At 46.8% G+C, this 25,126-nt stretch overlaps 1 protein-coding gene and 1 pseudogene across 4 annotated transcripts; one reads left to right on the top strand and one right to left on the bottom strand.

Annotated features, from left to right (window-relative positions):
• Positions 1–2,636: 2,636 nt before the first annotated feature.
• On the top strand, positions 2,637–2,754 carry LOC141570963 (U4 spliceosomal RNA; annotated as a pseudogene).
• Positions 2,755–12,103: 9,349 nt separating this feature from the next.
• Positions 12,104–22,103, bottom strand: OTX2 (orthodenticle homeobox 2). Of its 4 annotated transcripts, XM_074327437.1 has the most exons (6): positions 21,857–22,103; positions 21,632–21,699; positions 19,691–21,110; positions 16,874–17,089; positions 15,622–15,797; positions 12,104–13,743 (listed from the first exon to the last, which is right to left on the bottom strand). In XM_074327437.1, the coding sequence occupies exons 4-6, from the start codon at positions 16,968–16,970 to the stop codon at positions 13,123–13,125; spliced, it is 894 nt and encodes a 297-aa protein (XP_074183538.1). In that variant the 5' UTR covers positions 16,971–17,089; positions 19,691–21,110; positions 21,632–21,699; positions 21,857–22,103; the 3' UTR covers positions 12,104–13,122. The 4 variants fall into 4 exon arrangements, with proteins under 4 accessions (XP_074183538.1, XP_019581342.1, XP_019581344.1 ...); XM_019725783.2 differs by lacking the exon at positions 19,691–21,110; XM_019725785.2 differs by lacking the exon at positions 19,691–21,110 and having other exon boundaries at positions 15,622–15,773; positions 21,857–22,093.
• Between the last annotated feature and the right edge of the window lie 3,023 nt (positions 22,104–25,126).

The raw sequence follows: 25,126 nt of genomic DNA, 5'->3' as shown, positions 1-25,126 counted from the left end.
ATATAAACCTACAGAAATCCCTTTGGCAATAACACCATTCGTGTCATAATTGTCAAAGGAATTGAAAAAGATGAGGTTTAATAAGCATTCAGTAAGATACATTATAGATGGAAACCTATCAAGTCATTCAGCAGTGAGTCCGGCCCTCCACTAATGCTGGACAGTTCCCAAGGCTTAATTCTAAGAGTTCTTCCCTGGCTTTAAACATTCCAAGTTGGAGATTCGACCACTTCCCTTAAGGGACTCTTCCATAGCTCATGAGAGGTCATCATTGAGAGATTTTTTATTGTTTTTATGTCTTTACTCCAAATTAGCCCCGTGGATTACCCTACACAATTCTTCTGCCTGCCTGATGGGTGATGCCTTTTCAGACACTCGCAGGTGGTTATTGGGTCCTTGCTCCATTGCAGACATCACAAAGGAGGTCTTGCCGCCCCATCTATGCCCTCAGAGACACGTTTTGATTTTGCAACATTAAACAAATGGCTTGCACAGACCTGTGTGCTGCAAAACTGTGGAAGCTGATGACTAAAGTTTTGCTCTTCATAAATGTGGTCCATTTTGCCTATTCAGGCTTTCTTGAGATATCAGCTCCTCCAGCCACTTACTCGTTCTCTCTGTAATTCCTTAGGGAGCTGAGTCACCATCTTCAGTAAATTCATTTGAACAAATTCATTACCCTGTTCTCTTCTCCTTCTGCCATCATCCATACTAGTTGATTTGCATAAAATGCCTTTTTTATTTCCAATTATTCTCCTACTCCTTTCTTTTTTAAAACCAAGAGCCCAATATACAAGGTGTTTATTACTAAACTATTTACCTCACTTTTCTTGTTAAATGCCAATGTTTAGGGGGGAAATGTGAAATGTGTTGACAGCCCTTTTAGAGCTATGTCTAAAAGGAAATTAAAACCAAGTTTTGACAGTGTTTTAGAGATGGGCAGGGGGCAATAAACATTGTTCACGGACTGGATTAACCTACATTATATGGGAATAAAGATGCCAGTGTCATTCTTAAGTACAGTGAGAGCAGGTTGGTGTTCAGCGTGCTTGTAGCTGGGGAAAAAACTACTTGCAGTGATGGATAAATATTTTAAATCTTACATGGAGAGGACTAGAAGTATGATTTAAAGGTAGCAGGGTGGTTTATTTTGTGACACCTTGACCACCTTGTCAAATTTTTCTTTGTTCTTATTTCCTTTTTCCCAAATATATTTGCAGATTTTGAAATACTTATGATTTCTTTGACTATTGAACAAAAAATACAGACCCTTTGTGACAAAGGCAAACTCAACACAAAATGAATTTAACTATGCAGTTAGCCTACATCTATAGTTTGATATTTATACGATAGTATATAATCACTCGTGTTGCATTCTTTCTGTTATATCTGTGTTCCTGTCATTTTAGTAGAACGAGTATGGTCAACATTCATTCATTAAGGCTTCTGACTCTGACTCAGTTTTGCTGACCAGAGACTGACAACAAGGTCACCGACAACCGTGGGAACAATAAGAGGGAATAGGGAGAAGCATTTACGGCCGACCAGACACGGAGCTAAGTGTTTCAATTTTCACAACCACTGGGAAAGAAGAAATTATTATTTTTCCTCTTTTACAGATGAGGACACTAAGGCCCAGAGGAGTGAAATAATCTTCATAAGAACAAATACCCATCCCATTGCAGAGGAGCTTGAATTAAATCCAAACAATCCAACCCTAAAACCTGAATGTGTCACCACTATCCTTAACTATTCCCCTAGTGAAACCAGGAGTTAACTTCTCAAATTACAAAAATCTGTACTGAGTTACACTTTCTAAGGCACTTGGAAGCCACATCTCATCAAATAATGTTGCATGAGGGTTTCTGCATTGTTAGGAGAGCTAGCGATATAGACCAAAAACAAAAACCCAATGTGTATATGAAGTTTGGGTAAAATTATCCGAAGCTCAGGTAAAGCCCAAAATATTCAGAAAAGATAAGCAGATGAGCACAGATTATACTTCCACAGGGAAGCTTCCGCCTTTCCTTGGCATCAAGTCCACTCAAGTTATCAATGAAACAGGCAAATGTAAAATTGTAGACCTACAATGAAAACGGACCTCTGGAAAATAGTACATTTCTCAATTTGGATAGATCACTTAGTCCAGCGTGCTGTAAATCACTTAGCCCAATGCCCTGCTTACTGGTTTAAGATATATATAAATCATCTCAATCTAGGAGATGATCCTGTGTTCAGCGTCACCATCATGAAGATGAGGCAGCACTAGACCAAGAGGATACAGGCCTGGTCTCCTCCTTTTCTAACCTCTATCCAGACCACTTCTCATGAAGCAGACAGATGCTAAAGGAGAGCGAGTTCTGAAATTGTGATTCCCTTTAAATATTTTAACATGATATTTTGCCTCTTGTCTGACCAGGCAAATACTCTGATTCTCTTTATACTTTTTGAACGTTATGTTATGGCTTGGTTTATTTAGTGTGTCATTTTGGGAAGAAGATAGTAAGCAATGTAGTAGAGTTTGCAAATACCAGTTAATTAAAAAGCTAGAGCAGCAAGCAGGGTCTAGGAACGAAATTATGAGATAACATCGTGGGGTGTCTCAGTGACGTTGTTTACTAACAAATGAAATTCTGAGGTTTGCGCAGTGGCAGTATCGTAGCCAATGAGGTTTATCCGAGGTGTGATTATTGCTAATTGAAACAAATGAAATTCTGCTTCTATCAAGTTGATCTTTGATCCCATCCAAAGGAGCTTATTGCTAAAAATACCTACCATAATTTGTTTTTTTTTTTACTTTTACTATCAGTAACCTACTTCAAGACATGGACCTTAGAAAACATATTATTAAAAAAGCTGCAGTATTTTTGAAACCTCTCAATTTTTTTGTCAGTCCTTTCTAGAGCCATCTAGCACAATCAATTAGAATTGTTACAACTAGGATATTGAAGTAACAGGGGCAAAATAATTCCACCAAGCAAAACAGTCACGTGTCTATGACTCCAGGCTAGAGCTGCATACCCTGGGATACGAAGCTAAAAGTGTTCCCTCTACATATCTGAAAAGTGCAAATAGTGGCAGTTCTCCCTGCAGGTAACTTTAGCCTGGTTTCCCTCTGGGCACCAACACACAGGACAGCTTTTGTTCACCAGTACACCCCTTTCCTTTATTCTCCACTGTTCCCCCCACTTTCTATTGCTCTACCTCGCCCTAGACTGATACCAACTAAGTATACGGTGATCTGTACCGACCTCATAGATTGTAAACATAAAGCGATTTTCAAAACAATAAAACCAATTCTAGATAGCACTTTGCCTCTTATTTTTGAAGGTGCATTTTCCCTCTGCTGTTTGGCAAAAACATGCATTTCCAGAGGCTTTTTCTAGTCAGAGTCACAGTGATGTTGTTCAAAGTTATTTGGGCAAGAAACATACAGTTACCTTTTCAACCTTTTTAATTTGTGTTGGATTCTAAGCTCCCACATCTTGTCCTCAGGCATTTTCCTTGATAAAGCCCTCCTACCTTCCAGTCCAACAAAGACCAAAGACTTTGGATATGAAATTTTTAAAGTCACCAGTGGAGAAGAGGCTTCAATTGTATTGGCCCAATTGGCAATCTGTGGAAGGCCACATGAATTGCTCAGAGATAACGCCCTGCCTTTCACCTTGCGGTCACCAGTTTGAGTCAAGCAGAGATTAACGATGTCCAAGGGTTGTTATCATCTGGTGATGGCTTGGGAGCTGATATGAAATAAATTGCTAGTATCTTGTGTCTACTTGCCTGAGGTCACCTGGTTCAAGCTATTTTAGGGACCAGATCCAAATCTTTGCTGCAATGGTTACTCTAAATGGAAGCCTCTGAGCAAAGATCAAATGCTAAATAAACCTGTAGATTATGCTTCCTCTTGCACTAATGGAAGATATCCTCTCAGACAAGGTTGGAAGTAAGCTGGGGATTGTGGGTGGGGGGAAATGGGCAAGGTCTACTATTCTGAATGACAGGCCTCTGAGTATTTAATTTAAATTCTACCCTGGGTCCCCTACTTGCCGACCTTGAATTCCTCAGCCGGGTGGCATTACCCTCCTTCTGATTCAGTCAGAAGATCCCACCTTCCCTACCTATGATTTCAGTCACCTTTGACAATCATCAAGTTTTAAGGAAAAGGAAAACTTTTCAACAGAAAAATTTTTGTTGGTAAATTTATGTATATGCAGAGAGAGAAAGAGAGAGAGAAACAATTGACGCTAAATTTTCTGAAATTTTTAATTAGGGACAGATACTATTTTGTTGCTGTTATTATTGTTGTTGACTGTTTTGTTTTGGTTAAAGAGGCTTTTTAGTCTAAATCATTAAAATATTTGCTTAAATTTTCTACTTTATATTTCATGTGTAGATAATATTAAAAATAACTCGTTTACTTCATTTATTATTTTAGAATGTGTTATATACAAATAGCCTCATGGACAATAACTCAAATTAGGCCTAGCTAAGTAATATTTAGAAATAAAGGGGGTTTTTAGATTGCTTTGTTTTTAAAAATTAAGGTTTCAAAAAGTTAAGGGTAGATTTAAATTGTATGGGGCTGCCATCTTGTCCAGTTGTTACCAGCAACAAGTTTCCATCTCCAAATTCATCTTTCATTCAAAATATATGCATCATAAAAACCAATGGCTCTTAATTTGGGGAGGTTACAGACCCTTTTGTGACTATGATGGAAACTATAGATCTTCTGCCCAGAAATATAATACTGAATACACACACACACAAAAATCTTCATACAATTCAGGGAATGCACCTGTCCTCTCCAATCTATTCATGGACTATCATTCTCAAAGGGTTGCTTGAACTACAGGTTAAAAATTCCTGAAAAGATATCAACTTAGGCACCTTTTAGTAAAGGTGTGTGTTACATACTCCAAACCTTTATCAATACATATGAAGGAAAAGAAAAAAATTAGAGGAGAGAAAGCAATATGTCCATTTAAAATGGTCAGGAATCAAGATTATTGGTTTAATCAATTTAATTATTTGTCTTTGAAAATGGTAAATGTGTGTTTGAACAAAGTTTTCCATGTCCCCATCTCAAAATCACAGGGACCTATCTATGATCTATTTTAAGAGCAAATAAAGGCTATGCTTTTTCGTAGACTGAGTTCTTGTTAGCTTTTAAAGCCTCAAGTGGCCAACTTAAACTTAAAATTAAAAACAGAATCACCTTAATCAGTGAGAAGAGCTATTGAAAAGTGCATTTCAATCATACTCCCATCAATTTAAAATTTAAAATATTAATATGATCTTCTGTCCAAAATTACCTAATTTCATTTTTAGACATATATACGTAATTGCCCAAAATATCTGCATCCCATGTTTTTAAAAATTCTTTAGCACTGCTATCGCAATAAGTGGCTGGAAATTTCTAACCGAGCGTAACTCAAAGATCTTCAAACTTGCATGGACTCGTGGCCAAGAAAGACCCAGGGAAAAACTTTATATGTGCACCCTATGTGTTCAAAACTAACTCAAAATTTATGTTAGGCTACTTCTCTTACCAGTCTTCCAAACGTGCCCTGACACGGGTATCTGACCGCTCCAGCTGGCGAGGTCTCTACTTGGAACTGGAAGCCGCCACCAGCTGGCCGTCTATGCCCCCGGGGCGTGGGTGGGCACGCTTCCTCGAGGACCCCGGGACAGCTTGGGCTATGACTCCCGGGCCGAGCACACTCCGTTCTGCGACCCAAGCCGAGCCCCGTCCCGGGAAGCAGGGGTGACGCCAGATCGCGAGCTCTAAGGACCAGGCTCTCTCCGTTCCCGCGTCTTTTCACTACAAGGAACTGGAAGGAGGAAGTTTGGACTTAGGAGCCGGCCCAGCGTGGGGCCGTGTTCTGGGCGTGAGGCGAAAAGAGCAAACACACCAGCCTTGTTGCCTCCCGGCGTCGTTACTCTCACACCCACCACTCTCTGATCCTCGTAGAGACCGCGGAAGCGGTGGGAGAAGATGGAGCACGCGAGCCACTAGTTCCCTGCGCCTGCCCCGCTTCCGAGAGCAGCGGCACAGTGCCCTGGGGCCCTGTCCTTCGCCCCTGCCAGGTGGGCGCGACCCACAGTCTGCCACTCCGCGGGGGACATGGCGACCCGGGCACGTGCGGCCACCAGCAGGGGGAGGGAGACCTGGGTTCGAGGCCCGCTTCCGGGGCTGATGCCCGTCGCAGGTGTAGGTAGTGATCCTGATGGCCCACGCGGCTGGCGGGAAAGCTGCCTCTCAGCCACTGCAGAGACTCCCGGCTGCCCCGGAGACTCTCTATGGACTCCAAATAAGCTTGCAGCCACAGAAGGCCCCGTTTTGGGGGGTTTTCCCTTAGTTTGCTGGATCAGACGTGGGGGTCGAGAATGGAAACACGATGCACTTGCCACATTTTTTTATTGAAACCCGGGAACCCATCCCCTCCCTGGCGCCACTGGAGCTGCCAGGACGTCTTAGCGCCGTCGACTGCGCGGACCCCGGCCCAAGGGCTTCTCCGCCGCAGGCGAGAGCCTCGCGGGCGTTCCGGGTGTAGCGGGACCTGTCGGGGCCAACCAAGCTGCTGCTGCAGGGGCTCTGCTCCGAGGCCCAAATGTGCGGGAGTCGCGTGCGGAGCCCCGGACTTATGGCAATTTCGGCATTCCAGGCGAGGGCCTCTGTCTGCCCTAGCCGCCTTTGGGGCATCGCTCCATTACAAGCAGAGGGGAGGAGCAGTGTCCCGCGGTCCGCCCCTCGTATGTCTGGAGGTGACCTTAAGCCTACAGGCAAGGTTTCCCCTCCCCTTTCTAGAACACCTTGCAGTTGCTAAATCTGGTTAAATGAAGAACACAGAAGTCTCCCGTTCTGATGTCGGGAAGAAAGCCTCTTCTTAAGAGCATCGCAGCTAAAAAGTGGTTGGGCTGTAAGCTGATAATCAGGTAGCTGTAGTCAGACGCCCACTCCAGAACCTTCCTGCTCACTGACCATGTTATCACACACGATGTCCATTAGGCACCAATAATCTGCTATCGACGCATTTTAGAGCCATTTGAATGTTAAGGAGATTTTTATTAATGGCCCGTGAGCCTAAAGTGTGACTATTGGTTCTAAGAACAGATTTTAACAACTGTAGGCTGAGATGAGTGATTTTCAGTTTTCAGTGTAGCCTAAGGCCCCTGGAGGTTCCAATTGGGAGAGAGAACCTTCACTCCACCCAAAAAGTGTCTCTAAGGGGCTTTCCAGCCTTTACCTCGGGAACCTGGGATAGAGGGTGAGCAGACAGACCCACAGGGTGCAGTAACTGCTGCCCCTAGGGCTCCCAAAGGCGGAATTTGCTGGTCCCATCACGGTCAGTTCGGGGCGGGGGGCGGGGGGGGGGGGGAGGCTGGGAAGGGGAAGGGGGGTGGGAATCATCGGCAACCGTATAGCTGCTAGAAACTGACATCTTATTTTTAAAGAAGCCCTCGGCTGGAAGTGTCTCCTAGTGATGTCAAGTAGACTAAGAAACACTTAATCCAAAAGGCCCCCTTCCCACCTCCGCAGTAGGCAAACTAGGGCAAAGGCCCCAGAGAGGGAGGCAGAGGAGTCCTTCTGATTCTGGGACAGACTTTTCCTTGTGGTACTGAAACAGAAGTCAATTCAAACTTTGGTCACTTACCATTAGGTTTGCTGTGGGATTCTTTTTTGTTTTCTTTGTCCCCACCCCCCCAAAAAAATATCATATTTCCTTACACTAAGAATTGAAAGTAGAGGGTGGAGATTAAGGAATAAAAGTGAGTCATGGACCTCACCCTGTTCGACTTTTCCTCTAGAAGAAAAACAAAATTTGAAGCTTACCCTCCCCCTAGTGATAGCCTGAACTCTGGCACTTGCAGTTATCTTGGACCAAATGGATTGGACTTGGGAGGACTCCTTTATTTGAATTTGCTTATTGTTTGTTTGCAATCAAGAGCAAGTTGGTTTTTAAATGTAAAGCACACTGATTGCAGGAAAGGAAGTCGGCTGATTCTCTTTAGAACTGGGGACGCTTCCTTTGCTTGTAGGAACTGCCGCATACGTAGTAGGCCTTTCAAAGGCATGCGCGCTTACTTCTCTCCAGCCACGTCTGCATACAGAAGCTTCCTCCAGCTTCTGCACTGGGCTCCGTTTCCTTCGAACCGCTTCTACCAGAAACACTGCCCTTTCTAAATAGTACCTAAATTTTGTTTTAATCAGGTTAAAAACAAAAACCCACATATTATTTTAAAGCCTCATGTTGCTATTAACAGGCATTTTGTTAGAGACGCTCCAAGAAATCCTATACAATGTGTCTCACTACACCGGAGCACTACGGTCTTACATGTGATGTTAATTCTGTCCAAGACAAATCCCATCATCTGTGCAATTTCAGAGCCTAATACTGAAGAACATCGGGGTGGGTTTTGTTTGGGGGGGTCGCTATCTCTATACCCAGGGCAAGTCCCAGGGGCTCCCCATCTTTCCTAGCATGCTGACCCCAAGGAGGGAAATGGGGCAACTAAGGGATCAAGTTTATCAGGGCACGCTTAGCTTACAGGGCACTGGCCTTTGAGAAGAGAAAAACAGATGTTCAAGGCACTGGTCTGGGCAGGCAGATGCATGACTGGGGCTTGGACCCTTTTGTGGTTAAAAAAGGGGGGGGGGCGGGAGACAGGGAGAGACAAAGCTGTCCTTCGTAAAGGTTTCAAAGGTAGGCAAGAAGCAGGCCGAGGTCATGGCTGGACCCGACCCTTCATCTTCCCATTTTGGTTGTTTCTGCGATGTCTCCTTCCATTTGTGTGAGATCCTGGGATGGGCCTGTCTCCGGCCCGATGCCTTTGTGTTTCTTTTACATGATTAAAACACGTCTTTGTAGGCAATAAACCACCACCTAACACGGGCACGCCTGGTTTTGGATTACAGCTTTGCTCGGATAACGCCAGCCAACGAAGTTTTCACCGGGTGTTAGACGCGGGTTCAAACACAAGATGTGCGTGCGGGGGTGGGGTGGGGGGCTGGCCGCCCCAGCGCCCGCTTCTGGTTAGGTGGGGGCGGGCTCGCGACTGCGGCCTCTGCCCTGCAGGTAACCGGAATGGGCTGCCTGGGGCTCTCAGGGACTCCAAAAGCACCGCTTACCGGTCCCAGGATCGACATCCGGCCTTCAGGGCCACTGAGTGCCGCCCCGGGTCCAAAAAAGAAAAGACTGGCACTCGGTTAAACAATAAAATATAGAGAGGTAGGAGAAAAGGGGTGAGCCAACGGTAGCTTAGAAATTCTCAGGCTTCCCCTGCAAGCCTCAGCTCAGAACCGAGGGCCCAAGGGAAGACGGAACACCCAGGAATCACTCCTCCAGACCCACTAGTCGAAGCACCTGGCTTTCCCGGGGGAATCTCTGGGGAGCCTCAGGCAGGCCCAGCAGGACCCCGTGTCGGCGCCAAGTCTGTCCTGGATGCCAGGGGCCGCAGGCGCGGCGGGAGCCCCTGCTGTGGCGGCGGCGGTGGCCTCGCCCTTCGCGGCGGGTAGGAGACCCAGCCGTCTGCGGCGCTTCCTCCCGGGAGACCAGGGAAGCAAGAGGCCGCGGGCCCCACCGGGCTCGCTTTTGCCTCCCCGGCCGGTCTCCAGGCCGGGCGGGCCCAGCTCACGGTCCTCTCGTTGTGTCTCGGCTTTCGTTCTCTTCCGTGCGAGGCGCTCGCCGGACCACACACGCGCACACCAACTCGGCCAGGCCGTGAAGTCCCCCGGCGACGGGCACCGAGGCCCGCGGCTGACCCAGAAGCCTGACTTCAGGGACCGAGGAGTCGCGCTCCTCTCCGGGCTGGCGACGCGCAGGCGTCGCGGCGGCGCCTCGGACCTTCCCGCGGCCCACGGCGCAGCGCCCTGAGCCCAGGCGCGGCCAGAGCCGGAGAGGCCTGAGGTCTAGGCCGAGGAAGGCAGGCTGGGCTCGGCAGAGGTCCGCGGCTCCGACCACAGGGAGAGGGGGAACCGCCAGGACCAGAGCCTTAACGTCGCCGCTGGATGGCCTGCGGGCTGTGAGTGGGGCCCAGGGGACGGCACCAGCCTGGACAACGACTTGGACTTCGGTCCCCGCTCGCCCCCCGGGGCAGGGATGTTTTCCTGGCTAACTCCGATTGGGCGGTCAAGGTTTAGAAAACAACGCTCCAGTATTTTGCCGTGGATTCCGCGGAGAGCGCAAGCTGCCCTTCCACCCCTCGGCGCCACGTTCTCGCGCTCCCGCTCAGGGCCTCCCCCGGCCTCCGTCTTCCGCCGAGGCTGAGGGTGGGGACACCCCCAGGAAAGGTGAGGTTAGAGGGAACCAAGTGGGAGAGAAGTTAGGAAACTGACCATTATCTGAAACTCAACAGGTTTTGAAAGCCGCAACTTAATTGACTTGATTGAATTTCTCTTATCTAGGAAGGGAAGAGACCCTCCCAAGGTGAAATACAAAGGGCCAAGAATCTTTGTGGGAAAGATAAAGGTTTGGGGCAACAGATCTTTGTAAAGCAAACTACTCCACCCTCACCTCCGCCTCCCCCAAATTAAGATTATCTTGCTATTTCCCGTCATTGCTAATTGCCAATATGCAGTTGATGTAGCTTTCCGATCCTCTGGAGGGTGGCGTCATTTAACACCAAGTATCATCAGCATTGGGCTTAACTTTATTAAACCTAGTCTTGACTAGGAGTGATCAGAAAACTGTGGATGTCTTGAAAGCAGCGCTTGCTCTCCTCCGCCTTCCCCTCCCTCCGTTACCTGCGGTCGGGGGGAATTCATTTCTACTTTGCCTTCAATTCAAAGGGATTTAACTGCGTGGTCTGTTCAACAGAGTTGTGCCAAGGTGATAGAAAAATTTCAGAGGTGCTTTTCCTAACCTCCTCCTTTTAAAAGTATCAGGAGAGAAACTGCTAACTGCGTTACTTGCAGAGTAGCCTAGCTATTGTTAGTCTTGTTTTAAAAGAGGGTGATCTCTTCCCTTTGTGGGGCATCTTGAAAACTGAAGGCACTGTGAGACACTACTTTGGGTCTGTCTGCTTTACTCTTGTATGAAAAAAGCTAGAAGAGTTAAGACCCAGAACCTGGAAAACCATAAAGCAAATTCTCTCGGCTCGATTTCACTTCGGTGTAAACTACAGTAGAGTGAAGATTACAGTAGGTCCTGGAAAATCTTGCCACTAAGTTTTGCCTTGAGTAGTAGGTAAAAACAATTGCGTTTTCTTTAGAAGTAAAACAAAAAACAATTTACTTATTAGACAAGATGATGTCAAATTCAAGAAAGCATGGGCAGCCAAGGACTGGAAAGTTAGCCAGAAAACAAAACGGTTGCAACTGCTAACCTTCATTTAAATAGTACTGTTAAGAGTCAATCCATTTTGGTTAAATGTAAGAGTGTAAGTTTAAAATGGAAATTAAATATTGCTCTCACCTGAGGAGCGCCATAATCGTTGGCCCATTTGTCTTTTCTGGTAATTGGCTTACAAAACGCAAGTACTGCTGAGAAGGGACCTGGTTTTTTATCCCTCAGCACTTTCTTAAAAAGAAAAAAAAACTGATGAACCTGCCTTATGTTCAACTACTGAAATTATAGGTTTTAAAACTTTTATGAAACTCTTTTGTTCAGAAATCATTTCTGCCTGAATTGCTTTCAGATTCTGATTACATTCGCTCTCATATTTACCTGATTTTTTTTTGGAAGTTAAAAAAATAAAATCTCCTTAATCAAATAAATAAGAGAATAAAAACAGAATTTTTGTCATTCTCATTCTCTGTGGTACTACAGGTTCTTCCTTTCTTAGTTTAAAAAAAAAAGATCTGTTAAAACGTACTAATAAAGTGACTCAGAGACTGTTAGGGAGTGCAGCAGGGAGGGAAAGGCAAAGAGAGCAAGGTCCTAATGATAGGCTCTCTATATTCAATTTCAGAGCAAGCCTGATGAGAGTCTCAAAAAGTTTACATACCACATAGGCATTTGTGTCTAGTTCATGTATAGATTAAACCCCAAAAATTTAAAAATAAAGTTTGCTCTCTGACCTAAGAAAAACATGTTTTGGGAAGGAGAGGCTGAAATGTGGGCTTGTTGATAAATAGTAGTATAAAATTAAACTGGACCCAATGTTGTGCTAGAACCATTTTAATATAATTATACATATCTGCCAAATCCAGGAAGGTTTATGCATATATACCTTTTCCAGTTAACATCTGCAAGCATAAACAACAATGACCTCAGTTTATAAATTCATCAGGGTCAGAGCAATTGACCAATGTCTCTTTACTGCTAGGCTTACCAACAGTAAATTACAGATGAATTGGTGTCCTTCTCTTCTCTTCTCTCACTCTCCTTGTCCAGAGACATTTTGTTATAAAGGTTCAGTGCAGCTCACCTCCAGCCAAAGGTAATCTTTTTAGATAAGTACTCAGTTGCTCTGAATTTTGCTTATAATTATAACCTATTTAATCACAGAAGAACCCCTGCAGAGGTGGAGTTCCAGGTTGCATACAATAACAGGAGATCACAGTTTTGAAGTCTAGCACAGATTAAAAACCACAGATGTACCATTTATATAAGACACACACTGATTGTCTCTTAAACTACATATTGACTCCTTATGAACATTATTTTTTAAATAAAGTAGTGCATCTAGGACAATCAGTCACACAATTCACACAGCCCTGAAAAGGTTTTCAGTGCCAACTAACAGTTGGTCATGAAATGTGAGTGAGCTTGAGACAATGTCCATTCCTAAGATTCAACCAAGGATTGGCTAAAACATTGGAACACCTCTGCGTAAGAAGACTATGTCCTTCCCTCCTTCCCCTCACAATTTAGTATTGTTTGTTTTTGGTGGTATTTGGTTGCACATGGCTAGAATGCTTTTGATCACTGAGAATCAGGAAAACCAATGATCTAAAACTATAACAGGATCTTAAGTAGATTGGTTTGTCCATTTCAGGTTGCTGGTTGGTGGGCCCCTCTAAGGACCTCCATTTTTCCTTCTATGCCTCTCGGAACATTTGATCAGAAGATGAGTCTGAGCATCATCCCATCTAATTCTTTTAACCAATGCCTGGCTAAAACTGGAATGTCCAGCCCAGTATACTTTAAAATCACCCACAAAAAGAGGTTCTATAGGTCTTCACAAAACCTGGAATTTCCATGAGGATGTCTGATCTTTATAATCCAAGCAGTCAGCATTGAAGTTAAGCTTCCAGGAGGCAGTTTGGTCCTTATAATCCAAGCAATCAGTGGTTGAGTTAAAACCCAAGCTTGAAGCTCCATATCCCTGGGTGGAAAGAGAAGCTGGGGACTGATTGAGATGGCTGGTAACTGCATTGGTACCCATGGGGCTGAGTGTAGCCCCTGGTCCAGGAAGCTGGTGATGCATAGGGGTCAAATAAGATCCACAGTCCATGCCCCCAAAGTAGGAAGTTGAGCCAGCATATCCTTGACTATAACCTGAAGCCTGAGTATAGGTCATGGGATAGGACCTCTGCATGCAGGAAGAGGAGGTGGACAAGGGATCGGACAGTGGGGAGATGGAAGCTGGGCTCCAGATAGACACAGGAGCACTGCTGCTGGAAATGGCCGGGACTGAGGTGCTAGAGGGGGGTGTGAATTGGCCACTTGTTCCACTCTCTGAACTCACTTCCCGAGCTGGAGATGTCTTCTTTTTGGCAGGTCTCACTTTGTTTTGACCTCCATTCTGTTGCTGCTGCTGCTGTTGGCGGCACTTAGCTCTTCGATTCTTAAACCATACCTTGAAAGGGAAAGAAATTTCTTTAACTTGGTTTCAGCAACTCATTAAGAACAAGAGTGGCTCCCAGATTATCATCTGTCCTACACGGACATATGAGTAAACAGACAATCTCCTGCCACTGAAAACCTATTCTGTAGTACTCTCACATATGCTCCTGGAATTGTAAGAAAGTTGGGGAAAGCACTTGACCCTTCTTTACTCCAAGCCCAGAATAAAATTTAAGATAATCACCCAAATCATACGGCTGAAAATTCTCCACCTCAGTTTCCTATCACCTTGAATACACACACACACACACATAGACCCAGCTGTATTTTGGAACACTCTCACAATGGACTAGAATGTATCTATGTCTTTTAGAGGAAAACACAAGGGAGATAATACAATTCTGCTTTTGCATGCCAACAAGAACTGCCTAAATTCAAATACTTGTAGGGAGCAACTGCTAATATGGAGGTTAGCTCCATTACTCTACTTTTGTCTCGCCTAGAAAGACTCACTTATGAAAAAAAAGCTCCAAGGATAAATTGATCCTGTTGAGGAAGGCAGTCTGAAACCCACTATTTGCAGAAACCTTCTTTATGGTAAGTGGAGTGACTTAGATGTATGTTCTGCTTGGAGCTCACGGGCTGACTTCTTTCCTGGTCTCCAGTCTGAGACTGGAGTCTGTGCCTTCAGGGTAGTGCCACTCAACCCATAGATTCAGTTTCCTGTACTAGTTCATTGGCTTATCAACTTAAGCCTCTGCCTGCAACTTTGAAAAACTCTTTTTACCAGCCCTATTCATGTTCTGTAATGAAGGAGCTGTGTGTGGTGTGTGAGGGGGCTTATCAGAGAAACTACCAGCATTTTCTGGCAACAGTTCCTCAGTTGTCCTCTTCAATGAGTTCTCCATATGGATGTCCTAACTGTGGTAAAAACGGTGCCACCCAGGCCGAGTACACCACCACCAACCATTCAGTCATTTTCCTTCAGTGAAGACTTTTGTTGAAGCCTCAAAAGTGCTAAAACATCTTCAATCCTGCTTTGAAAAAGTCAGGTTTGCAGTTAACTCTGACATGTCCTAGCTGAAGGGGAGTCTCTGGTGTGTATGTAGTTTAGGTGCTAAACATTCTTTCCAAGAACTCTATTTGGGGCTTGAGGTCCAGGGAAGTTGAACTTTAAGTTCCCTTTCCAGCTTAAGGTCAAATTAAGGGGGCCTAAGGGAAAGAGGGGGCAAGTGTCACCAGGGATATTATGCAGATATTTTATCTGCTAAATGGCTCAGAGCTAGCAAATTCTGTTCAATCACTAAGAAGTCAAAGAAAACACACTTATGTAATTTTTTTTTGGTAACACCAGCTGCTTCTACAGCCTGGCTCTACCACCAAACTGACATGTGACCTTGAGCAAGTCATCTATTTCTTCAACTGTAAAAATATTGGGACTATCCAGGAGCTAAGCTTCTTTCACCCCTAAAAGTAGATAAGAATAGGGAGGATTTAACACATAAAGGAAGGTTAGGTATTAAAATATTATGTGACAGTCAGTACTTGAAATCTGCCAAGGCTGGGTCTCAGTAGGCCAGGGACCCAAGAGTTCTAGGACTGTGCTCTATCACTACAGCTAAATCGCCAGTTTTACTTTGCAACTTGAGCCCGCAGACCCTTGCTTATAGGATTGGGTGGGGGTGGGGAAACAGAAAGGAGCTCCAGGAGAAATCAGGCACTCAAGCAGCCTTAGGAGAAGAGTTTGCTGGCCTCCTGCGGAGCATTTAGTTTCAGGCCTTCCTTTGGTCATTTCACAGACCTGGGACTCTCCTGGGTCCTTAACACTAAACCTTGCTTGGGCGAGGGGTGGCATGGTCAGGAAGGATAGGTCTGTCTCCATCTGCCCTACCTGCACCCTGGACTCAGGCAAGTTGATTTTCAGTGCCACCTCCTCCCGCATGAAGATGTCTGGGTACCGGGTCTTAGCAAACAGCGCTTCCAGCACGTCTAGCTGCGCCCGGGTGAACGTCGTCCTCTCCCGGCGCTGTTTCCGGGGGGTGGCTGCGGGACAAGAAGCCCAGGGCCCTTTAGGGTGGGGGAGCAGTTTCTCAGTCATAGGGATCTCTGCGGGTGCTCCATCCCCACCCCCACCCCCACCCCCAGCCCCACTCTGCGGCACTTCCCTGGTCCTCCCAGTCTTTCAATCCAGAGCCTAGCAATGTTCTCCCCACACCCTCCCCGGCCTCCGCTCCTCCAGCGCACTGGAGGTACCATGGCACACATTGCCCCTAGTCGGGGAAACCACCCCCCGCCCCCACTCCTCCTGACATTGGAGATCTCTCCAGCCAGAGCCTCCAGCCAGAGCGTCCCTTGGAAAGCTAACACAACAAATGAAATAAAATACCAACAAAATAAAACAAAACAAACAAAACAAACAAACAAAAAACCGCCTCCAAAATCAACCCTTAACGCACAACACACAAAAATTCATTCCGTGAAGTCAAAGAATCCCCGAGGTCCCGCAGCTCGGATTTATGGCGCGAAATCTCCATCCTGCTCGAGATCCTGGGTTTTAGGACTCCAAGGGCCTTTCTCCCCCCATCTTTAAAATGGGGGCGTATTTCATACTTCTTCTATGAGGATTTTAAAAACCAGATTTGATCGGAGGCACCCGCACCCCGGGTAAATCACACCTCTAGGGATTAGCGAGTAGGGCCTGGAGGTCAGAGGCGAAGCCCCAGGCGTGACCGGGAGAATTTGTGAAAAGAAACCCGGCTTCTCCCAGAGGGTACTTCGGAGGAATTGAGGTTCGAGATATGGGCAGGAGGGCCTCCCACCCTAAAATGACAATGGCAGTAACCTTCTTCGCCCCACTGCGGTGTGTGTCCCCTAGTCACTCTAATTAAGAATCAAGTGATGTGATTTTGTGAGCAAGCGTTGTCCATCCACCTACTTGCTCCCCCTCAGTGCGGGTCCTCCTCCAGTAAATGCCCTGTGCCTCTGAGCTGCTTCTCGGAAGGAAGACCCAGTGGGGACTTCGCCTGGAGCTGGGGCGGGGATCAGCGTAAGCGCCAACCCCGGAGCTGCGGGGGCGATGGCGTCCCATCCCCGCGGGGCGGGCGTGGGGAAGGGCGGGGCAGGAGTTCGGGGGGCTCACTTACCCGGGTAGCCCACCGAGGGGTGCAGCAAGTCCATGCCCGAAGTGGTCAGGCTCAGCCCATTGACTGCGTAAGGCGGTTGCTTAAGATAAGACATCATGCTAAGGTTGTTAGGAGGCGCAAAGTCGGCCCAAATCGGGGGGACCCAGCCGGAAGATCTCGCTTCGCTGGGAGTGGACAGATTCAGGGTCCGTGGTGGGTGGGTTTGGAGTGGTGGAACTAAGGGCAAAGCAAACAAACAAACAGAGGTGCTGGTTTACTGCTTCGGAGGGAGCAGCTCTCCCACGTTCCAACACTAACTTAAAAAAGAGCCCGGGCTACTCCGGGCAGAGGCTTTTAAAGGGCTTGCAGACCCTCCCCACCTCCCCAACCCCCCAGCTTCTCGGAAACTAGAGGGGATGGAGACCAGATAAACCTGTCTTCCCCACCCCCACCCTAAACTTAAAAAAAAAAAAAAAAAGTACCCGAAGAAAGCTATTACAATCTGCCTTCCCGAAGAACAAAACCCCACGCCTTCAAATGCACACATTGCATTCCTATCCCTACATTTGCATAGGACTCATTGGCTGGCACTAGCTAATTGTCTCAAACAAAACTTGATTGGGGCCATTTGCAGAGACAAAGAACTCTTTGGCTAAATAAATAATGCTGATAACAAAGCCCATTGGAGAGAAACAAAGAAACAATTCAAGAAATCTACCTCTCCCCAGACTGTTGCCTTTCCAAGGCAGATTTTAATTATCTTAGCTTTTTACCACTTTCAACAGCTTCAAACCTAAAATGTCAGTGCATTTAACATCTAAAATACCAACTTGCTAATCGACAAACTTGAGAAAACTGCTCAACCACTATTATTCCACATTTAAAGTCATTTCCAGTAATCATTTTCACCTAATTTGTAGACTGGGTAATTAGATTTTGAGGTAACAGATTTATTAGGGTTTTGGAGAATCTTGATTATATGTGTATAAAGAACTAAAGCTAAACAAACAAGTATTTAACTTTTAATCGACACCCATCAAATATTTAAACATAGTGCAAAAAAAGAAATAGAAAAGAAAGAAAAGTCTTCCAAATTGGCACCAAGTTTGCTAGAAATTCTGAAGTAAAGTTAGAATCCCACCAATCAGAAAATGAGAGGCCCCCTTCTACTCTGCAAGTAGAAGGGTTCGCATTTGTAGTGCAAGCTGCTTCCATGTTGATTTTGATGTGTGGAGGCTGCAGATCCTGTGGGAGGCAAATTTTCGGACTTTTGGGTCCTCGGCAGCTCCAGCAGTTTCCTGTTAACTCTAGCTGCCTTTGCACATTTTAGTTTTGAAGAAAGTAGATACACAAAACCCAAAGTTGTGAAACTAATAGAATTTCTCCCTCCCTTTCAAGTTTCCTACAATCCTATAAGAAAAAGAGCTGGGGGGGGGGGGGAGAAAGGAAGAAAAAGAAAAGTTATTTACTTTCTTCGGCTGAGTGTCTCTCACTCCCCCAAGCCAAGGGATCCAAAATGGATGTTAATACAGGCTGGCAGTTGGCAAGTCTGGCTTTTATCTTCCTAAAAGATGGCACTTATCCTGCAAGGATCTCTACTTTGCAACTTTGATACTCTGAGAATTTGCTTCAAAATGGCGGATACAAGATTAGGAGAGGTTCTTTCTTACTTTTGCAAAGGTCCTACTGGGTGTTAAGGACTGGGGTTTTCATATTTACATTGCTTAAGAGATAAAAATACAAAATTCCACAAATGGAACTAGGTTCTGCAACTTCTTCCTGATTTTAATGCAGTGCACAAAAATCATGCTTTTCCACCCTCAGATATAATTTAATATAATTTTATAAATGCCCTTCCTGGAAGAGTTTGTATTATCTCATCAGTAACATTAATCTCGTTGCTCCTACAACAAAGACTTCATGGTTTCTAATCTCTCTTCTTTTTTCAAGAGTTATTTGGAGGCTGTGGAAATAATATTGCTTTAAAATAGTCATGTATTTGTTTAAATAGCCTCTAAGCCAGATTTCTTGTTTAATACAATCTCACTATATTGGCAAGTTCTGAACTACTATAGAAAAAACTGAAATCATATCGGATGTACACATGATAAGTATGGAAGTGTTCTGTCTTACATGCAGAGCTCTCGCCCAATTAGAAATGCCTGACGCATCATACATTAAAATAGCACATTTCAACATTAAACGCGGTAACAGACAGAAAGCACCAGGACAGATACTTTTTGGAGCTCCTTTGCCCTAACCCTTGCAAAATGGCTAAAATTCTCGGATAAACTGGTTTCGCTTTTTTTTTTTACTGGACTCATCTTTAAAAGAAAAAAGAAAAATCTCCAAAACAAAACTATGAGGAACTCTCAACAGCCAACCCAGGTATGCACTCCAAAAAGGGGCCATGGCATGGGCCCTTCTGCCTAACTTTCAAAGCCCTGCAAGGACTGATTCCTTTCTTCCTTCCTCTGCTTAGCAGAGTCCAGAAGGGATGAAAGGAATACCTTTTCAAAAATATAAGCCTCAAAATAACTGTTCACAAGGTGGCCACTGGAAAACTCCTACCTAGAAGAACCGGTGGCGGTCGCGTGGCTAGTCCCGCAGCCGGTCGGCGCCCGCACCTCCCGGCGCAAGTGACTCACTCCGGCGTCACTGCCCGGCAGTCTCGCAGCCCGAGGTCCGGCTCCACTGCCCGCCCGGGCCTGCGCCGCTTTATATCTAACGGTCAATTCCCGCAATCTGTCGCTCCCCCACCCCCATCTACCCCTCCCGTTTTTTTTTTTCTTCCAAGGAGCCTATCTACCAGTTGCTGTGTCCTCGCTCAATAATTACCTCGTCCGAGAATTAATTATAATAAATGTTTTCTTGATAAACTAACGAGATAATCCGAGGGGCACACGTCCCTTAATTACAGGCCGCCGTGCTCAGCTCTGCTTCTCGCCGGGGCTGATTAATTTTCTGCATGATGGAAAGGAAACAAAACTACGCGGACTGGCGACTGGCCTGCGGCTGGGAAGACAACGCAGAGGAAGAGGCGAGAAAGAAAAAGGAGACGTGTGGGCACCGCGCAAAACAGCCGGCGCGGCCCCTCTCGGGCGAACTCGAGTGAAAGTTTCTGGCCTCCGGGTATCAAACAACACTGCCACCCGTGAGGGAGGGAGGAAGAACGTGCCAGAAGGGTTGGCCTTGACTATTAATTATGGCGAGGAGAAAGCCCGGTGTTCGCTCGTAAGGAGAGGTCTGGGTGTCTGCCTCCTTTGGGGGGAGGAGTTTCCTCGGCAACTCCTCTCTGGTGCTAATAAGTCTGGTGCCCGGAAAACGTCCCGAGGTGAGCAGGAGATAGATATCCCGACCCTGCCGCTCTAGGATGGAGGGGAGAATGTCAAAGAGCAACTTCACCGTCTCCTCCCCAAGTAGTCCATCACTCCAGGCCTTCTGTCCTGCACCCCACTTGTGTCTGTAAAGGAGGAAAAAGCCAACTCGGTGGAATTCTGAAGGGGAACTTGCGTTTCAAAAATGCATCCTGAAATCGGACCGTGATTTCAAGAGTCACTTGAATGCATCAACATGAAGACTTCAGAGTTTGCGGCACACGTCCCCGAGGCCGGATGCCAGCTGAGACCTTCTGATGGTTCTCCTGGGCCTCAGCGCACCCCTCGAGCCCGGCCCGGGCCCGCGATACCCTTATGTCCCCAAGCCCCGGAGGGGAGGGCGCAAGTCGGCCCCGCCGCTGCCCCGGTCTGCGAACAGCCATGGGGCCGCCTTCCCCACCGGAAGGTTTCGGTCCCCGGCCCCGCCGCGACCTGGGGCGGAGCAGGGGCCACTCACCGCCACTTTTGCCCGCCCCAGGTGCGCGCGGAGGGCTGAGCTGGCAGACCCTGAACCATCCCCGGCAAAGTCACGCTGTGAAACGACTCTTCTACGCTCGCTTGGCCTCGTTGGGACCACAAAAACTACGGGGGGAGGGGAGGCTTATTGCACTCTCAGGATTTGGGGGCGGGGGGCAAGGGAAAAGGGGTGTTACGAAAGCAGAGACCTGGAGGTCTTTGGAAGAGGCCGAGAACAGAGACTGAAGCTTGATAGGAGCTGCTCTTTCGCGGGCGGAGAGGGGACCGACCAGAGATGCCGGCGCTCCCTGCCTCCCCGGTTACAGGCTCTGCTCTTCTCTCACGTTCATTAGGGACAGACAGGAGCTAGAACCGCGGCTGCGGCCGCCGACCGGCGAGCCAGCCGGGCTTCGGGCGCGCCGGTCCTAAGAGGCGCATGTCATTATTGTTATTATTAATTATTATTATTAATTGCTGCTGCTATTACTATCATTATTATCCATCCCTCTAGCTACATCTGCATCTTTTTGTCTCGGACTCTGAAAACGTCCTTGGGACCAATCCAAATGACCCAACCACAGCTGAGGGCCAAAACGCAAAGATCGCAGGGAGAAACCCAGAATGGGCGTTGACATAAAACAAAACTACAAACAAAACCCTTCCAAAACACCCTTCGTTAGACTCGCAGCGTTTGGCGAAAGCCGCGAGCCCAGGAGCGCACTCCCGTCCCTTCCTTCCACTCGTGCACTTATCTCCGGATCATAATTTTTTCGCAAGGATCGTTATTACACCTCAGAAATTTACAAGGGAAAAAATACATCAGCCTTAGAAGAACTCCACGTTCGCAGAGGTGCATCGGTCGGTCAATTGGATGTACTGGGGTGATGGTAGACAGGGGGAAACAGACACGGATATCGAGAGACAGACAAGGCAGAGGAACACTTACCTTACAGCCGCATGGGAGGTTAGAAAAAAAATCAAATTATCCTTCAAAATTCCAAATAGCCAGCTATCCTAAAAGAAATCAAGAGCATTGAGTTAGCAACCTTGCAGTCTTCACCTTTCCATAAAAAGTCAAACACAACGGAAAAAAAATTTGTTTTTAAAGAACAGAAAATGAGGAAAAGTAGCTCGAGTTCAAAACACGCGTGGGCCCCTCTGCGATACATACAAAGTAGACGTGGTGAGGGCTGCTCTAGCGATTTTTATTTCTAATAACAGTGGAGGCTGAGTTGGAGCTGAGGTCGGTTCCGCTCTCAGGGAGATTTGCTGAGAAAGCGCCTCTCTGGCAACTTTTTGACGCAAACTCTCCAACCAATGGCAGGGAGAGAATGATTGACACATCTAAGCCAGAGGGAAAATAATAAAAACACACAACAGGGGGAGGAAAACAGGCCGCTGCTGCACGGGGGGACGAGCAGGCAACAAATCCAGGCCTCCGACATTACCAGAATGTTCTTGAAAGACACTGGGCTCTGCTTAAAATCTACATTATGGGCCGGAGCATGTGAACTAATTGTATAATTAAAATGATGGGCAAGGAGGCCTCTCCTTACCTCCTTCTCCTCTTCCTGTCCCCCCTTTTACCCTCCCCCCCTTTTTGTTTTGTTTTTGTTTTAGGGAAGGTGAGAAAGGAAACCCTACAATGTAGGATGGGAAGGTAAAACTATTTAAGTAAAGGCCAGAGAAGCCTGAGGGCGGGGGATAACGGGGTGATCGCATTCTACGCCAGCGATGTGGGTGTGAAGCAGACGCAGAAAGCCCGTCAGACTGAAGCTTAAAAACACCTTAAAAACACAACTATGTCTTCTCAAACAGGGTCAGACCACACCGAGGGTACCAGGAAGGGTAAAGGAAACAGGCCTGGGAGTGAGGCTTGGGCGTGTAGGCAAGACAGACGATACACGAGTCCAAGAACGAACTACTTTTGAAAACGCAGTGTCTCTACAACTCTTATAAACATACCCCCGCCCCCAAAATTGGGAGACTCGGGCTCCTGGTATCCGCGCAGGGTTTATAGTTTTAAGAAGTCCATGGCAGGCTGCAAAGAACACGAACTCGGAATCTAACCTCAGGGCCAGTTTGGGGAGACCCAAGGACAAGTCAGAACTCGGGATTGTGAGAGTGGGGTTGGCAAGATACCCAGGAGCGAGGCCCGCGTTGGAAACAGAGTTTCGGCCCAACGCGTGCAGCAGCCGGGCCTGGAGCTCAACTCAGCCAGAGCTGGGGGCTGAGAGCCGCGAAAGGAGAGTGTCGGCAACAGGGGACCCGAGACCGGGAAAGCGAACACCAGCCTAACTTTTTTTTCTCCAGGCACAGAGAGCGGGACCCACCAGCTTTCAAACAGATCTGAGTTCCCAGAAAAGCAGAAACGGATTTGGGCGGCGGGGGCGGGGAGCGGGGGGGCACAAGTGGACAGCCTGAGGCTTTGTGAATGGCGGGGTGGGGGTGGGGAGCAGAAGATCGTTCTTCCCTCACAGCTCTCAATGCTGGAAAAGAAAAATAAAACCTCTTCCTAAACACCCTCCCCCCTCCAACCACCACCACGACGGCAAGTGGGCCCAAAGAAAAAGCTCGCTGCCTTTAATTTGGGGACCTATGTTAATGAAGTTGGTAATTAATTCGTCGCTTTGTTGTCGGTTCTTATACTGTATGTGTAATCAAATGTGGCCGTCCTTGGGATTTACAGCAATTAACGAATTACGGGAGTACGCACGAGGCGGCAGGCGCTCGGCAGCTAGGCTGGGCTCCGGCTTGGCCTGGGGACCGGCACTCCGCTGCCGCGACCAGCCTCGCAGGTGTTTCTAGAGCTTTGGGCCCCGGCGTCCTCACGAGCCCCCAAGCGCCCTGGGGTCTGCCCAGCTCGTCCTGTGCCCTCCGCGACCGCTCCACACCGAAGAGACCAGTTGCCAGAAGTCGCGACTTTCTGGGGGCCCGGGCTGGGGGGAGGGTGAGTACAGACCTTTTTTTTCTCACCCCGCCCCCACTTTACTGAAACACCTGGCGACTGCCCCCCACACACACCCCGGGCCTTTAATTTGGGGCGGGGGGCGACAAGTGCCCCAGGCGGTCTGGCCCACAAGGCTCTCCTTGGGAGTACTTAGCCACAGTCACCATGCTTTGGGTGAAGGAAGGGCAAATCCAACCTGATCCCCCTGAGCCAGAGCCTCCTTCCTACCCCGAGAAAAGACAGTGTGCTCCCCAATATGATCACAACGATCTTTAAAGCATCAAAGAACGAAAAAGAAAAATGGACGTTGATGGTCTGGCAGAGGGGAAGGGCCTGAGGCAGGCGTTGGGGACACTGGGGGCGGGGAGGGATGGACAAATATCAGAACACGCACTTATGATCTCCACAAAGTAAGTGAAAATTTTTAGACTGGGAGATCTATCTGCTCTGGGAGAAACCCCTGAAGCCCGATGTAGAGGTTTTTCGATTTCTTCTCTGATGGCAGGGGTAGCTGAATCTCCCTGAAAATTCCCCAATTCTGTTAGACGGGCAGATTTCGGCGCCGTGGGGGTGGGAAGGCTTTTTCTTTTGCAGCGGCCGGGAGCAGACAGCTTCTGCTTCTCCTTTGCCCTCTAGTCTAATAACTTCGCAGAAATGCGGGGCCAATAAACTACGAGTTGGAAATGGACAGTGTTAAATAAACAAGGGTCTCTTTAAAATTCTCATCCACTTCAGATGTCTAAAGTAAGATTGTGATGATTTTGTCACGGTTTGGTAAATTTACCCCTTTAAGAGGCTTTCATAAATCCCAGAACACACCTTCAGCCAGATTTGAATATAGATTTAGGTTTTAAAACCCAGAAGCTGGAAACACCGCTTTATCAAAGAGAATTTCCCTTTAGCTTAGCAATGGGCTGAAGCTCTTAAAAGATTGGATCTGAGAGACAGAGAGGAGAAAGAGAACTAGAGACAGAGAGGCACACAGGGAAGAAAAAAAAAAAAAAAAAAAGACTTTCTTTTTCTTTCTAGAGGAATTCTGCCCAGACTCTGCAGCAGTTGGTAGCAAGCAAGCTTTCTCCTGGAAAAGTTGCAAAATTGCTCTTCACCTGTAAGAACATGCTCTTTATCTTCCAGTCTCTTCTTGTCAATTTGGAAATTGCAGACAGCCGGGCTCAGGTACAGTCTCCACAAACCCTACTCTAGGTCAGGACAAAAGCCACTGGCTTTGTGGGGAGGGAGGGGGCCTGTGCTGTTGTACTGAAAACCTTAGACGCTTGGTGGGAGGAAAAGACTCTTTGGATAACTCTTGATTTTCAGTAAGTCCTTGAACTTCCAGTATACTTACTATGTAGTCATTGTATTTTCTCTGTTCATGTTTAACTTCTGTTTCTTCTGTGTCCTATTGTCTTTTTAAAAAATTTTTTTCTATGAATCTGACTTATGGTAGCTTGCTTTGTGTTTTTAAATAATTTTCATTAACAAGCAGATGTT

This window comes from Rhinolophus sinicus, linkage group LG03 (genome assembly GCF_036562045.2).
Source record: "Rhinolophus sinicus isolate RSC01 linkage group LG03, ASM3656204v1, whole genome shotgun sequence".
In the NCBI taxonomy this organism is placed as follows: Eukaryota; Metazoa; Chordata; class Mammalia; order Chiroptera; family Rhinolophidae; genus Rhinolophus; species Rhinolophus sinicus.
This window is presented reverse-complemented; position numbering and strand designations above follow the sequence as displayed.